The 14694-nt window shown below is 41.7% G+C and overlaps 1 protein-coding gene across 1 annotated transcript in view; it reads left to right on the top strand.

Annotated features, from left to right (window-relative positions):
• TMEFF2 (transmembrane protein with EGF like and two follistatin like domains 2) overlaps window positions 1-13136 on the top strand; it is a 174031-nt gene extending 160895 nt beyond the window's left edge. Inside the window, exons 8-10 of the mRNA XM_048868601.2 lie at window positions 4924-5047; window positions 7699-7857; window positions 12805-13136. Coding sequence (XP_048724558.1) covers window positions 4924-5047; window positions 7699-7857; window positions 12805-12901 — 380 coding nt within the window. The 3' untranslated portion in view covers window positions 12902-13136. The remainder of the gene's footprint in view (window positions 1-4923; window positions 5048-7698; window positions 7858-12804) is intronic.
• Window positions 13137-14694: the final 1558 nt, after the last annotated feature.

The raw sequence follows: 14694 nt of genomic DNA, 5'->3' as shown, positions 1-14694 counted from the left end.
ATACACTTTGAACTCACGGGTAGCATTGCTCTCTGCCAGAAAAAAGAAGTCTGACTTTAAATTTAAGCTTTGCTCTCTGTAGATGTGAGATTGGTGCTGAAGATGAGCTCCTCAGTTTAGTGATGAAATCTGATTAGTTTAAATATGTGCCTGCAATATCTGCTTTTTGAATAATCACAAATTATGCTGGGAAAACCCCGTTATTTCTTCTCCTGTGAGGCCTGGAAACCTGTTTTGCTCAGTTATAACCCCCTGGGTATCATAAAGTCTTTTTTATTTCATCAGTGGTCTAAATGTTAAAGAAAATGGCTTTGCTTTATGGGTCTTATTTCAGTAATTATTATTGAATGATGAACAGTGAATGAACCACACATGACAAATGGTAGTCTCATTGCTTAATGCATCTCTGGAAGGTGCTCTGATAGAATTATGCTATGGTAATGAGCATTAGAACCTAGACAATCTAGAAATGATTTAAAGAAATAAAAGCACATTGCAATGTTTTGATGGTTTGTTTGTTTTTTAATTGCACTGATTTTCATAGCTCATCAATTCAAAATGAAACAGCTTTTAGTGAATACTTTATTTTTGGATTTGGGTCTCCTTGAGTCTGTAAAAATGAATCTTCTTATCTGTGCAGTGAAAAAAAAATTTGCAATACGTGGAGAAGGTCTAAGGTTTCCATGCAAGAGAAATATTCTGGTTGGGAAACAAAATGCTCCCATATCGCACAATTGTTAGAGAATTTGTTAAATTGTATGAACTCTGCTTTCATCCTGTTTGGGATGCTCTTCTGTCTTTTGAATAACTTAAACTGCAGATCAAACTAGAAATGAGGTTTTCTACCATACTGTAGCTTTATGCTTGATAAGATAAGGAAAGGAAATCTTGAGAGCTCAATATCTAACTGCTTTAGAGAAGACTCTAATCAACAAGAGGAACTGTGGATGATTCATTTCTAAATTTCATGGTTTCCTCCTATCTGGATTAAAAGATAAAGCATTATATGGAGCATTTGTAAATCCTGGGCTATTCCATTTCTGATCCAGTCAAACATTCTCCATCACAGTATTATACTTACGGATTTTCAAATTATTGGGCCTAGGTTATCTTTTACAATGTGCTAGGAGCTAGATGCACAGTGTACTGTTTTTCACACAAGACATAACCACACAAGGAGGGAAAAATCATTCCTTCTCCTATATGAAAAGTGTTGCCATCCCCTGTGCCCTGAAACCATGGAGAACCTAGATAGCTCAGGAGGGAACCTTGGGGAGTTTTTCTCCCATGAGGCCCAATATAGCTATGTTTTCCCTCAAAAGGGAGCAGTCTGGTCCATGCAAAGGAACTGTGCATCATGATACCTAGTATTTCACAGTGTTTAACTACCAGCCGCCCTTCCACAGGTAAGACAGCTACATCACGATGAAGGGCTCAGTTAAGGGTCTAGATAGCTAGACTTGTATTAAAATATGTATGTATGTCGTGGTGAACAGTGGCTATCAAAAAATGGGACAATAATATAGCAGCCGCTCTCCATTGTATCCTCACACAGGAACTGCCCATAACCTACACAGCCAGGTAGGCTAATGCTGCTTATTTCAGTGTTAGTTACCTCTCCATGGTTCTTATCACCCTGGTCTGGAATATGGTAGCTCAGCAACTGTACTGCTGGGCAGAGAAGAGCCTCTGAAAGAGGTTGACACTGCAGGTACTCTGCACTGATAGCACAACTATTGCAAGTTTGTACCGGACCCCCAGGCTTCATGTCTCTAGCCCTTCCTCCACGGCTGCAAATTCCTTACTCAAGCAGGAGAAAGAAGGGCTATTTCTGCATCCTCAGCCTGGTGCACTATTTTTCACCCCCTTCCTATGGCTTTTGCTGCAGCAGGGGAGAATTTAGCCCTATATTCTGATATGTCCTTACAAAACCCTAATTGTGAAAGAGGGCTTTGCATGTTTTAGCAATATCCATAGTTCGGCCACTCCTCAAGGTTTTCCGGGATTGTGGTTTGCTTTTATCTCTTTTAAGTTAAGGAAGAATATTCAACTTTATTAGTGCAAGTTGTGAAGATAGCAGAATTCTCTTTGGACAGTAGTGATAGGAAAAAATGCATTATGAAAAATTGAATCTTGGATCTGCTATACCTGTTTTTCCTAAAGGCATCTTGGATCTGCTATACCTGTTTTTCCTAAAGGCAAGATAATACTTAAGCATACCTAATGCTGGCATGGCTGAGCTACAGAGCTGAACATAAATTATCATTGTTTTATTAAATCCAAGGAAAATGCAAATCTTTTGTTATTGCTTCCATTTATTTCTGTCAATGTCAGATATCTATCGTCAGATATATCCCTCCATTATTCGCTTGTTTTTTCTGGCTAGCATTATTATTGGTGTTAAAATGTATTTTAAAATATTACTAGCAAACTCAAATATTATTATCATAGATGAGAATGCACAACAATGTAAAATTTCAAAACAAAAATCAGCCTTACCTGTTTCATTAGGGCCAGAATGTGGAATTAAGAGCACAGTCGCTATCCGAAGTACACACACTTAGAGCTAGGCAGGAAATGGGTTTCCCATCCTGTGAATTTTTTTGAGATTTTATCATTTTTTTTCCCTTCCTGAATCAGGACAAAAGTCGAAATCTTGAAGATTTTTGTGAACTAAAAGCCTGAGAAAAAATTTGGATTGGGTCAGGCAAAATGTTTTGTTTTGATCATTTCAAAATATTTCATTTCAATTTTGACCTCTTAATTTTTTATTTTTTTTTACTAAAAGTTAACTTAAATTTGGAAATAAAAAGTTATTTCAAACTGAAAAAAAATGGAAATTTTTTGTTTCAAAAATATCAGAATATCCCATTTTGACAAGTAGAAAATTGGATGTTTAAATAATTAAAACATTTTTTTTCAAAAACGGGAAATTTGTTGAAAATGATCCTTTCCTGCAAACAGTTTCACTTTTTACAACTCAGTGTTTTCTGACTAAAAAGCATTTCACCGAAAAATTCCCAGCCAGCTCTCTAAAAGAGAGTCCATCATTTTGCACTCTTTAGTCCGCTGACCCCAGTGTACCCGGCCTACTGTGTAAACCCGGGCAACTGGGGATTGGGCTGTGTCTTTTCTATGCCCCTTTCATCTAATTTCTCCCTTTCCCTCCTAGCCTTTTGGATTAAGTTTACTCTGCAATAAAAGACCCATGGCAACAAGTCTCTGGGCCTGGGTCAACTGACTTGGGCTCATGGGATTCACGCCACAGGCTAAAATAGCAGTGTAGGGGTTCGGGCTTAGGCTGGGGAAACCTGGCAAGGGCGGGTGGTTACACTGTAGAACAAACCCAGGTCACCTGAGCCCAGTTCTGAGACTTGCCGACAGGTGGGAGGGGGTTGCAGTGCACACATACCACTTGGTATGACCTTGGGCTCCCTCATGTGTAGGTCCTGCCTTTGTGTCTGGCCTTGCATAGCAGGCATTGAGGGAGAATGTTCTCTCTCGCTCGCTCTATGCCAGGGCCAGATAATCTGACATTTCACATATTAAAAAAAAAGTACAGATATAAGTCTATGAAGTATGTGCTGAAATCCCTAACCAAGATAGGACAGCTTTGAATGTATTTATCAAGTGTCGTTAACAACTTTATGTTCTACCAAATGAGAGTGAGTATATTGCAGATGGTGCTTAGGCATTTAAACACATTATGTAAATGTTAAACATAGACCCATTTCAACCTAAATTCATATTTGGAGCTTTCAGTTTACTGACAACATTGGGGTAAATATTTTCTTTGATTCATATGTTCAGTGCCTATCTAATGCTTGTGGAAATATACCTGTGCACATTGCAAGAGACTATATAATAATGTTGTATGTCTCATCCAAAGATCTCAAAGCACTTTATGAGTATTAAAGAATTTATCCTCACAAGCCCCACTACAGAAGAAGGGATCCCATTTTACATCTGTGGAATCTGAAGCACAGAGTTGTTAAGCAACATGCCCAGTGTCACACAGAAAGTCTGTGACAGAACTGAAAATAAAAACCAGGATTTTTAAGTTCTACTCCTGTGCTTAAGCCACAAAACCATCCTTCATCTCACTACGTGCATTCCACTGAGCATAGAATCAGAGGGTTAGAAGGGACTGCAAGGGTCATCTAGTCTAACTCCCTGCCAAGATGCAGGATTTGTTGTGTCTAAACCATCCAAGACAGATGGCTATCCATCCAGCCTCCTTTTGAAAACCTCCAGTGAAGGAGCTTTCACAACCTCCCTTGGCCATCTATTCCATTGTCCTACTGTTCTTACAGTTAGGAAGTTTTTCCTGAGATTTAATCCAAATCTGCTATGCTGTAGTTTAAACTCATTCCCTCTTGTCCTGCCCTCTGGGGCAAGAGAGAACAATTTGTCTCTTTTATGGTAGTATAAGTATAGTATATCGATGTCCAAGTATATCGATGTCAAGTATATCGATGTCCAGATTCTTCCTAGCCCTGCATGATTCTGCGGAGAGAGAATTTAAAGGATAACAGATATTATTGGACATTTTTCATGGAATATGTTGTGATGTTTAAATATAGTAAAAAAAAATTTAAAATAGTAAAGTTAGGTTTTCTGGCAACACAGTGCAAAAACCTAAAGGGAATTAGATAAGCAAAAGAATCACAAAATAGCTTACAAAGCTCTGCATCTGTGCTAGGTGATTCCTGTCTAATATTAGTCCTGTTTAAGCATAGATTTCTGGGTTGCAAAATCATTTCAGTATTTCTCTTTCTTTTACAACTAAATAGGAGTCTTTCACATCTTGCCCTTTTGAATTTTTCCTATGTTGTATCTTGAGCATTTAATGCCATGTTTCTTCTCACCTCCCCTTACTTCATGCTTCCAGGTTGATGATGTTCTTTTCACCTGTGTTCACAGAGAATGCAAATAAACTGGAAGAAAGTGCCAGAGGGATCTACATTCCTTGTCCAGAACACTACAATGGCTTCTGCATGCATGGGAAGTGCGAGCATTCTACTAATATGTTGGAACCATCTTGCAGGTAACGCTTTTCCTCCAGAGCAGGTGGTGATAAGTGGAAGATGTAGAGTTGCTAATATGTGTAATCTAGATGCAGTGTGGAAAATAATTATTAGCCAAAAACCCTTGTACGGTAAAGCACCTTAGACCTAAATTATGCAGCAGAATTGCCCTGAATTATGCCACAATGTCAATCGATTATAAAAACATGAAATAACCTTAAGACATATTTAAATATTTTTAAATGCACCACAAAGGGCAAGCGTAGCCAATGGGTGCTTTTCGTTGACTTGTAGCACTGAAATCTAGTATTCCCTGATACTTTCACAATAGGCAAACCTTAAAAAGTGAAAAACTGAATGGAAGACAATTTCTTACAGCTGTGTGTGCAAGGTGACTTAGAAAGAGGACTGGGCAGAGAGGACGAGTTGTGGTTGAAGTGGGGGCAAGGAGATGAAGTGCACATTTGCTGCAGCTGTTGTTCTGAGGCATACAAGACAGGGAGATTGGAGATCAGACAGTTCCTCGGAAGCTCTGCATGGAGGGTACCGGCTCCTGCAAATCTCCCCTAGATCCTGTGGTCCATTTTGCTTCTCCATTCTTCCAATCACATTATTGTCTCCTGCAGCTGGTTCCAAGGCTTGGAGGTGGGGCATGTCAAGGCTTTTGCATGCCTCCCCTTACCCTAGCCTGGAGCACAAAGCTCAGTGAGCACCACCACCACCTCTAAGACAAGATCCAGGTCTCTTAGAGTTGCTAGTGCCATTGACCTGAAAGGTTTCCCTTGTGATGCCTCTCCGTTCCACTGCCAGCAGCACCGGAGCCAGCCCAAGGGAACACCTAGACTCCCCTTTGTGGGAAATCAGACAGGGAAGATAGCAGGACAGGGAAACAGCGAGGAGAGAAACAGACTTTGTATGGCAGTGGGCAGAATAAACAGGGATTTTAGTGGCAATTGGACAAATAGGTAAATTATGTGTTCATTTGCAGGGCCTTCAGTGGGTAATCTGCATCAGAGTCCAGCACCAGATGGCCTGTACCCCACCAAGGGAAAAGTACCAAACGTGGGATATTTTTGGCATTCTCGTCCGAAAGCACAGGGAGTTCTAGCATCAGAGGGGATTTGGGGACCTCCAGGAAAGGTCTCAGCACCATCTCCTCCCACTGAGGTTAATGGGAGTTGAGGGGACTTGGGCCCACTCAGGAGACACTCCACATCTGTCAGGATTTGGCCCAAATGGTGACAAGTTTATCCTAAGACTTCGTTGCACATTAGCAAATAAAACATTCTGGCCTGAATCCTGTGCCACGCTATGACCACTTTGCATTGCTACGGCACAAAGAAGACCTAGACCCAGCAGGCCTGGCCCCCAGGGATCTCGTCCTTGGACAAGAGACACCAGAACTGCTCCTCCCACCTCTCTTGTTGCCCTGGGGGTGTTGCTTTAAGAAAGAGCAGGTTGAGGCTCCCCTGAGCCCCAGTGATCCCTGGCTGCCCTATGGCTACTTGGCAGCATCAGCAGCTGGTGCAGGTGACAGCTATGTTCAGGAAACTCTGACCTGTGCCTAAGGACCACCCTAGTGCAGAGCAGTGCCAGGATTGGGGTAGCGCAAAGGCCCGTACTTAGGTCTGAAACCATACAAATTCAGCTTGGACATAAGGCACACATTGTTAGTAGTGCCGGTGATTAGCATTGGAATGAGCTGATTCTCCATCTCTCTAGGTCTTCAGATCCAGACTGGAGACCTTTCTGGAAAATATGCTTTAGCCAAACACAAGTTATTGTGCTCAGTCCAGGGGGAACAGGGTGAAGTGTAATGGCCTGTGATATACAGGAGGTCAGACTAGATACCCTAATGGACCCTTGTGTCCATAAACCCTATGAATCTATTGGCTAATACCTCTTCAGAGAAGGGATCTAGGAGCTAAGGAGACTGCTGTGGCCTTGGGGCTAGGGTGATAATAGCAGCTGTGAAGCAACCGGACTTGGGGGTGCTTTCTGCTCCCCTGGCTCCTGACGAACAGGCCTGGTGCATGGTCCAAACATTCGGGCTCTGTGGGGTATGTAGGATTTTGCCTTTTATAGGAAGTATGGGGAAAGCAATAGCTAAAGAGTAAAATAGACTATCCTAGAAGCAACCCAGTGTCATCAAAACCAAAGCTTTTCCCAGACAAACACGTTGGCATAGGTTGATGAAAAATGCATGGCTCACCTGTGAATCCAAGGGAAAAGCAGGTATCCCTGCACAGCCCTCAGCTTTTAAGGACTGTCATTCATTTCTCCTACCCTTTGTCTATCTTGTAGGCTGGACGCTCTTTGGGGCAGGGACTGTCCCTTACTGTGTGTGTGCTTAGCACAATAAGGTGCCAATCTAGGATGGGGTCTCTGGGTGCTCCCCTAATCCAAATAGTCACCACATTTAAGACATCCAAGTAGCTATGTATCTCATTATCGTAGCCACTTGGTGTTTGTGAGGTCAAGGCAGTCCTCGCGTAACCTGGAAGTATAATCTACATCCCTTTTTTTAAAAAAAAAGCCCACACAGTGTCTGCCAAGCCGTACTTTTATACACAGAGCCTCCCTCTCAAATTCTAATCAGGGGCATAGTCTGTCCCTCTGCTAAAAGGGATGCAGGAGATCTAAGTAACAGGATAAACATCTTTCACTGCAGGTGTGATGCAGGCTACACTGGACAACACTGTGAAAAAAAGGACTACAGCGTTTTATATGTGGTTCCAGGGCCAGTACGATTTCAGTACGTCTTAATAGCAGCTGTGATTGGAACCATCCAGATTGCTATCATCTGTGTTGTAGTCCTCTGCATTACAAGGTCAGTATCGCTACGTTTTTGCAATAGAAGAAAAGGGACTTGGTTTATACCCACTTGATTCTCCAATTACACAGACTAGTACATCTGCACTCAGATAACGAATCCCACTTAATTCACTGAAGTAGGGGAAAGAATTGTTTGGTCCCAGTGCTGATTTATTGATCACGACTGTATTTTCAATGCCAATTTATTCAGACTTAGGCCACACCAGCACATATAGCAAATGAAGTTTCACATTCTGTATTCAGATGCTTGGATAAAATATTGTTCATATAAATAAAGGGAATGTAAATGAGGCAACTGGATCAACAGTTACTAAATAAATCTACTTCTACCTGTGTATGTATTTCCGAAGAGCCCATCACTGTAGCTCCAATCCAGCAGAGCACTTGAGCACATGCATAACTTTAAGCCAACTGAAATTATTTTAATAAAGGGGACAGCACATATGCTTAAAGTTATGCATGTGCTTTGGTGTTTTGCTGGATGGGAACCTAGATAAATATCCAGGTGTAATGTTGCATTTTTGTAAATAAAGAAGCGCTTATTAGCATGGAAACTGTGGCCTCAAGGTAGTTCAGAATTAAAGTGTGAAGTGTAATTCTTCTCAGGCCCACGAGTGCTACTGTACAACCTCACTGACCCAGTTTCATTGTTTCTGGAAGAGTTCAGCGTGAGCCCTGGCTTCCGAGTTTCTCCAGGCTTTTGTCAGAAATCACCAGGTGAAACTCATTCAGCCCTCGTACAGCTCTACCGATAAATCAGATTGAAAAAGGATTTATTTCTAAACAAAAGGCAGGAAAATAAAACACAGGTATCATACCTCTATAGAAAATAAAAGCTCTAATATATCTCAGTATCAGTGTTGCACTGTCTGGTTAGAGGACAAGTGCAGCATTTGCTCCTGGAAAAGACAAAAAATGATTAATAAATCTTCCCCTGGCCTAAATGCGTAAAGCAAAATCATCTGCTGAAGCTTTGAGCTGCTTTCTGGCCAAGCTGAGTTCATCAAGTCTACTACCTTTAACAGTAGATGCCAGAAGAGGCAATGGATTATATTAAAGTGGGTTACAGGGAACATGGAGATAATTCATACCAAAAAAGAGTGTACATAAAAAAGGAGATGGAAAAATAACTGATAAATGGGAAAATGCACCATGTCATTTTCTTTTAGTGACTTTAGTTTTTTCACCTTCAGGCAACCTAGTAAGGTAGAGCATGTGAGCAGGGGAAAAGATATGAATCCTTCCTACTTAACAGATTTAGATTAGGATCTGTGGTACTGCAATCTAGATGACATATCCCACTGATACTTTAATAGGTGTTAGCACCTCCCCGCATGTTCTAATGTGGTTAATTTATAAATGTTGACCTTTTTCTATAATCCCTGTGATTATCGCAAAACAGCCTCCAAACCTCACTTAACAACTTAGACTACATTTCAGATACACAGACCTAAGTGCCCTAAGAAAAGTGCATGCAGTTTGCAACTTCCAAGAGTTCTGGTTGCAAATGCACATGTGACTGTATGATTTTCACAAGTATGGTTGAATGAACATGAGTGTATTGGGTTGAACTCCAGGACATCCCAATGCATGAACTCTTCAAAGTAGGAAAGACAATAAAAATGTGCTCAAAAATCCTTATATGAGAGAAGAAGTCAAACTTGAACCCGTTAGACTGTCTTATGGCCAAATTCTCAGTTCGTGACTTTGATTTAAGTTTCATCAGTTTGCACGAGCATGGAATTTGGATCTCTGTGTCTAAAACTTGTACTTGTGTGCCATTCGCCAATATTATTATTACTGATCATTTCTTTGTTACGATTATTAACATATGCATGTAGCACTGCAAATGCCTGTGGTACTTTCCAAAGCTGAGCATTTCTGAGAGGCACCCAGAGCCTCCAGCTCCCACTGAAGTTAGGAATCACAGTAGTGCTCATCCTTGTTCCTGACTGAGCCCATAGAGAGACACCCACCTGAGACCTTCCAACTTGAGAGACAAGACAAAGACGGAACAGTGTAGGTGAAGGAGGACTTGGAAATATAAGGTTATGCTCAGCATTGTCCTGTCTCTCAGCACTTTTCTTTACTGCTTTGTATTACTTAGTAATGGCAGTTTATTTGTATTTAGTTATGGCAGTTTATTGTGCAAATAACTTGATTAAAAATGAATGGATTGTGTGCTTTGCCTTCTAGGATTACACGATCACTGACTCAAGCCATCCTGTGAGCCTCAGCTGGCTAGAAGGCAGGAGGCTTGTGTTCTAGTTCCTAGTTTACATTATTTTAATGGGTATGTTCATAAATAAACATAGGTCTCACACTGAGCGCATCTCAAAGCTCAGTTTACTTCAGGTGGCTGAAGGAGTCAAGGACCAAGTGGCTCAACTTCAGCTCATCACTGAGTCTATGGAACCGGACTCTGTTCTGAACACACCCAAAGACACTTCATCTGAGCCGGCCACAGGTAGCATACACTTAGATCCTATATTGTACCATGTTTTACTAACTTTAGCAATTGTAGTAGTAGTATCTCAAGTTCCCTGGTACTGGTCACCTTTCTTAAACCAACTTTGTTCCCATTAGCTGGTAGTCATCTGGAGTAGAGGTTTCACTTTGCATTATAGACTCACACCGTGTATATGTTTTCATTCAAGAAATTTTGTTTCATAAAAGGAAGCCTAAGTTTCAACTCAGTCCAGTTGACTTTGGACCCCATGACCACACCGTCATTATGTGAGTTCATTGTAGAGCAACCCATTGCTTCCAGCCGGCCATCGCTTCCATCTCATGGTCTGAATCCACTCTTGTGCTGAGAGATGGGTTTGGATCCACTGAGCGAAGGCCTTTTGTCCAATGCTAGCACACATGCCCCCACTGCCACTCATCTGATCATCTGGGGCCAACCCTCACTGAATCAATCCCTTTTCTCCCAGCCCAAAGGCACCTGTAGGCTATTTCTTTGTTTTTAGAACTTCTCAGGACCTCCGATTCCTCCCTTTCCTTGCTTCAGTCTCAGTTGCTGTGCCATACGTTTGGTAGCTGCACAGACCACACCTTCATCTCTGGATTGTCCCTGGAAACATTCCAACTCTGCCTAGTTACTTGTTAGTGACAGGATAAGGACCCAATTTTCAAATGTGGAGGCGTGAAGGCATATAAATCTATATTTAGCCACCTAAAGACCTGTTCAGAGCTTAGGTTTAAAAACAGGTCCCTAATTCCTTTTCTTTTCTTGTCGAAAGAAATTCTGAAATCTGTGTACCCACTCGCCCTGTTTAAGGATTTAGGAGTGTTTCTATTTCCAGTTGTCTTTTTGCAGCTCACTATTTTTCTGCTAATACCCAAAATAAAAATGGAATATATGTTTTAAGAGGATATTTTAACAAGGCACCAGTCACGCCCCCTGGACAGTCATCTAGGGACCTGTCATCCAGAGAATCAATGCTTTCACACACTTGTCTCTCAGCTAATAGCACTCTTTCAGCTCTGATTGTTAACTGACATTTTGGCTTTAGACTTGGGTATGGAGGTTATGCTAGTTTGTTTGAGGTTTGTTTTTGTTTTTTTGGTTAACAATCTCCATTTTTGTGAAGTGGCCAGTGGTCAAAGGTCTAATGTCCATATTCATTTTTTCTGATTGGTCAAGCATCCTTGATAAACCTGACCATAACACTTTATTGATTCACTTGCAGATTCTAGGTGCACTGTGATTTAGTGGTTCTGTTCTTTCTTGCTTGAGAGATTCCAGAGATCATTCTTGTGGAATATTGCAAGGTCCTATTTTGCCACCTCTCTTGTTCAGTGTGCACAAGAGGCTACTCTGGGCTATGAGGCTGTCAGTGAGCTGATGACATGTAGCTCTGTGAATCAGTCCTAGGTTTGCTAGCGATGGTGCCCTAGTTCATACGAAAGGTTTGCAAATGAGTATGGGATCTTTCCTAGTCTAGCTCCTCCTACTGTTTCCTGAAAATTGTTATATTAGTTAAGAAATAATATGCGACAGTTCACTTAAGGAATGTATTGTGTAGGACATGCCTATTACAAGGGGGCAGAGTTAAAGTTGTACTTGCAACTTTAACTTTGACATCACTTGTCTTATGAGTAGGCCTACCATTATGTCACAGAAGTCACGGAATCCATGACTTCAACTGACCTCCATGACATTTTCTGCCCCCGGGCTGCAGCTCCCAGCCCGGCCCCCCACCCCCGGCAGCTCCTACCCCACACACACACACACACTGGTGGGGGCACGCTGCAGCTATCCAGCTGGGGGCGACGGAGACTCACCGCAGCTGCCCAGCTGCAGCTACAGCAGGCAGATCCTGTAGCTGCCCAGCTGCAGCAGACAGTGGGGGACTCCACAAAGCTGCCCAGCCGCAGGGGACAACGGGAAGCTCCCCGGAGCTGCCCAGCCATGGTGGGTAGCAGGGGGGCCCAACTCTGTGGGCAGGGGACCCTGCAGATCCCATTCCCCACAGCAGCAGGGGACCCCAGAGCTCCCACTGTCCACAGGGTTGGGGGACCTGGGAACCCCAACAGCAGTGGGTGCTGAACCCACCTCCTCATTTTGTCAGGGATATTTTTCGTGAAAGTCACGGACAGGTCACAGGCTTCCATGAATTTTTGTTTATTGCCTGTAACCGGTCCAGGACTTTTACTAAAAATATCCATGACAAAAATTCAGCCTTATGAGTGCTTAACCATGCAACCTTAGTTTTCTCTTACTGTAGTTTTTCATATCGAGGCTGACATTTTTCACAGGAATGCAGAGAACATGGCCCAGTTGTTCTCTCTGCCACATTGCTTGGGAGGAAATCTAGTGACTGGGAGGAAGATCTGTTTCCTCTTCAGCTTCCCATCCTCATATTCTCACCCAAGCCCTTTTGTTAAGCAAATGCCTTGCTATGATTTGTGTATTTTCTCCCCCTATTTCTTTCAGAAAATGTCCCAGGAGCAACAGAATCCACAGACAGAAGCAAAACACAGGGCACTACAGTTCAGACAACACAACAAGAGCATCGACCAGGTTAATTTAAAGAGTGCATGTTTCCACAATGGCAAAACTAACTGCAGAGAGCTTGGACTACAAAATACAGTATTATAGACAAAAGATTAAAACAAGATCTACACATGTTGCCTTGCATTTGTGGTAATCTACACCAATGAAAACATGTACTACAGCTATATTTGATTATGTATGGATATATTTGAAATAGTATACATTGTCTTGATGTTTTTCTGTAATGTAAATAAACTATTTATATCACACAATATAGTTTTTTTCTTTTTCATGTATTTGTTATATATAATAAATACTCAGTGATGAGAAAAAAATGGCCTTAGATTTGCTGTATCTTATAGCTGTGTATAATCTTGGGATATTATAAATGGACACCAACAAATATCTTCTCATATTCCAGTTCTAGTGGCACTGTGTTAGCCTCTGCCAGACTCACTGGGTAGAGTTTTAAGAAAGTCCAATATCAAAGAAAATTATGATTACAGGAAAGATGAAGAATAGTTTATTCTATTCTGAGTAGGCATAAAATATTTCAGATCCTGGAGTCAACTACATTTCATCAGCCTTATTCCCCTTCTCCTCCATCCAGAGGTGAAAGTAAGCCAGTACGGGCCGGTACGGAGTACTGGTAAGAAAGTGGCAGCCGGTACAGGCCGGTAAGCAGCCGATGTTAAAAGCGCTGCCGCGGCAGCACTTTAAGCACCGTACCAGCAGGGCCGCTGATGTGGGGGCAAAAGGTCACTGACAGAGCCCCAGTCCCCCCACCTCGCCCAGGACCACGGCCACCCTGCATAACACTAAGTCCTTTAAGTTACTTTCACTCCTGCCTCCATCTTTACTTCCCCCCCGGAAGCATAGGAGTCTTTGCCTTCAAAATTAAATCGTAACTGAAGGGAAAACGGAAATTCTGTATAACTGTTAGAGAAGAGCAGGGAGGATAATGTTTCTATTTGGAAATGAATGAGGTAACTGTCAAGATGAACCGAAAGCATACACATTGGTCCGGCATGCAGCAATCCTCAACTCTTGGTCACTGGGGTGAGTGAAAAATTGCTTCTTTTTGATGAGTGAAAATTATTAGCTAAAAAAAGTTAATAACATAATCATAGCTGAATGCCAGAGCTGTTTGTTCCTCATGAACATGTTGATATAATGTATTTTTCTTCAAGGAGAAGGTGAAAACCAGTAACAAAATATCTCATGAATAACTTTCTGGATAATCCCACTCCATTACGTGTAATGGAACTCAGAGTATGATTATACCTCAGGAAAATAGGGAAATGCATTAGGTTGCACATCCACATGATGGACAAGATATTAAATTATTCCCACAGCAGCTTGAGAGCCTTTGAGACTTACTCGTTCAGAAACCAACACTATTCTGCTTTGTTTTACAAAGTGGGGGATTTTACAAACTGTGAAGATGAAAAGGTTATATTTAAAGGTCAAAGTCTGATACCCTTACTTGTGTTCAGTAGCATTTTACTCCCTATGTACTGTTCCATTGACCACTGAAGTGAGGTACTGTTCATTATAAGTAAGGGTATGAGAATCAGACCCTGAAGAAATTGAAAAATAAGATCATTATAGTACTCCCCTCCAAATGAATTTAGCATTGGCCTAGAGGAAAACACCCTGACAAGGATTAAGAACTGTTTCACCATAACAAAGGGCATATGGAATCATTTTCAGCCTTGTTGTTAACTCCACTGGCTTACATGAAATTCCCTATTCTATACATTATTAGAGGCACTATGGGTATTAAGGTGCAAGGCTACAGTTTCTCATCATTTATTTTAGTTACTGTTA

Source organism: Caretta caretta, chromosome 11 (assembly GCF_965140235.1).
Source record: "Caretta caretta isolate rCarCar2 chromosome 11, rCarCar1.hap1, whole genome shotgun sequence".
Lineage (NCBI taxonomy): Eukaryota > Metazoa > Chordata > Testudines > Cheloniidae > Caretta > Caretta caretta.
This window is presented reverse-complemented; position numbering and strand designations above follow the sequence as displayed.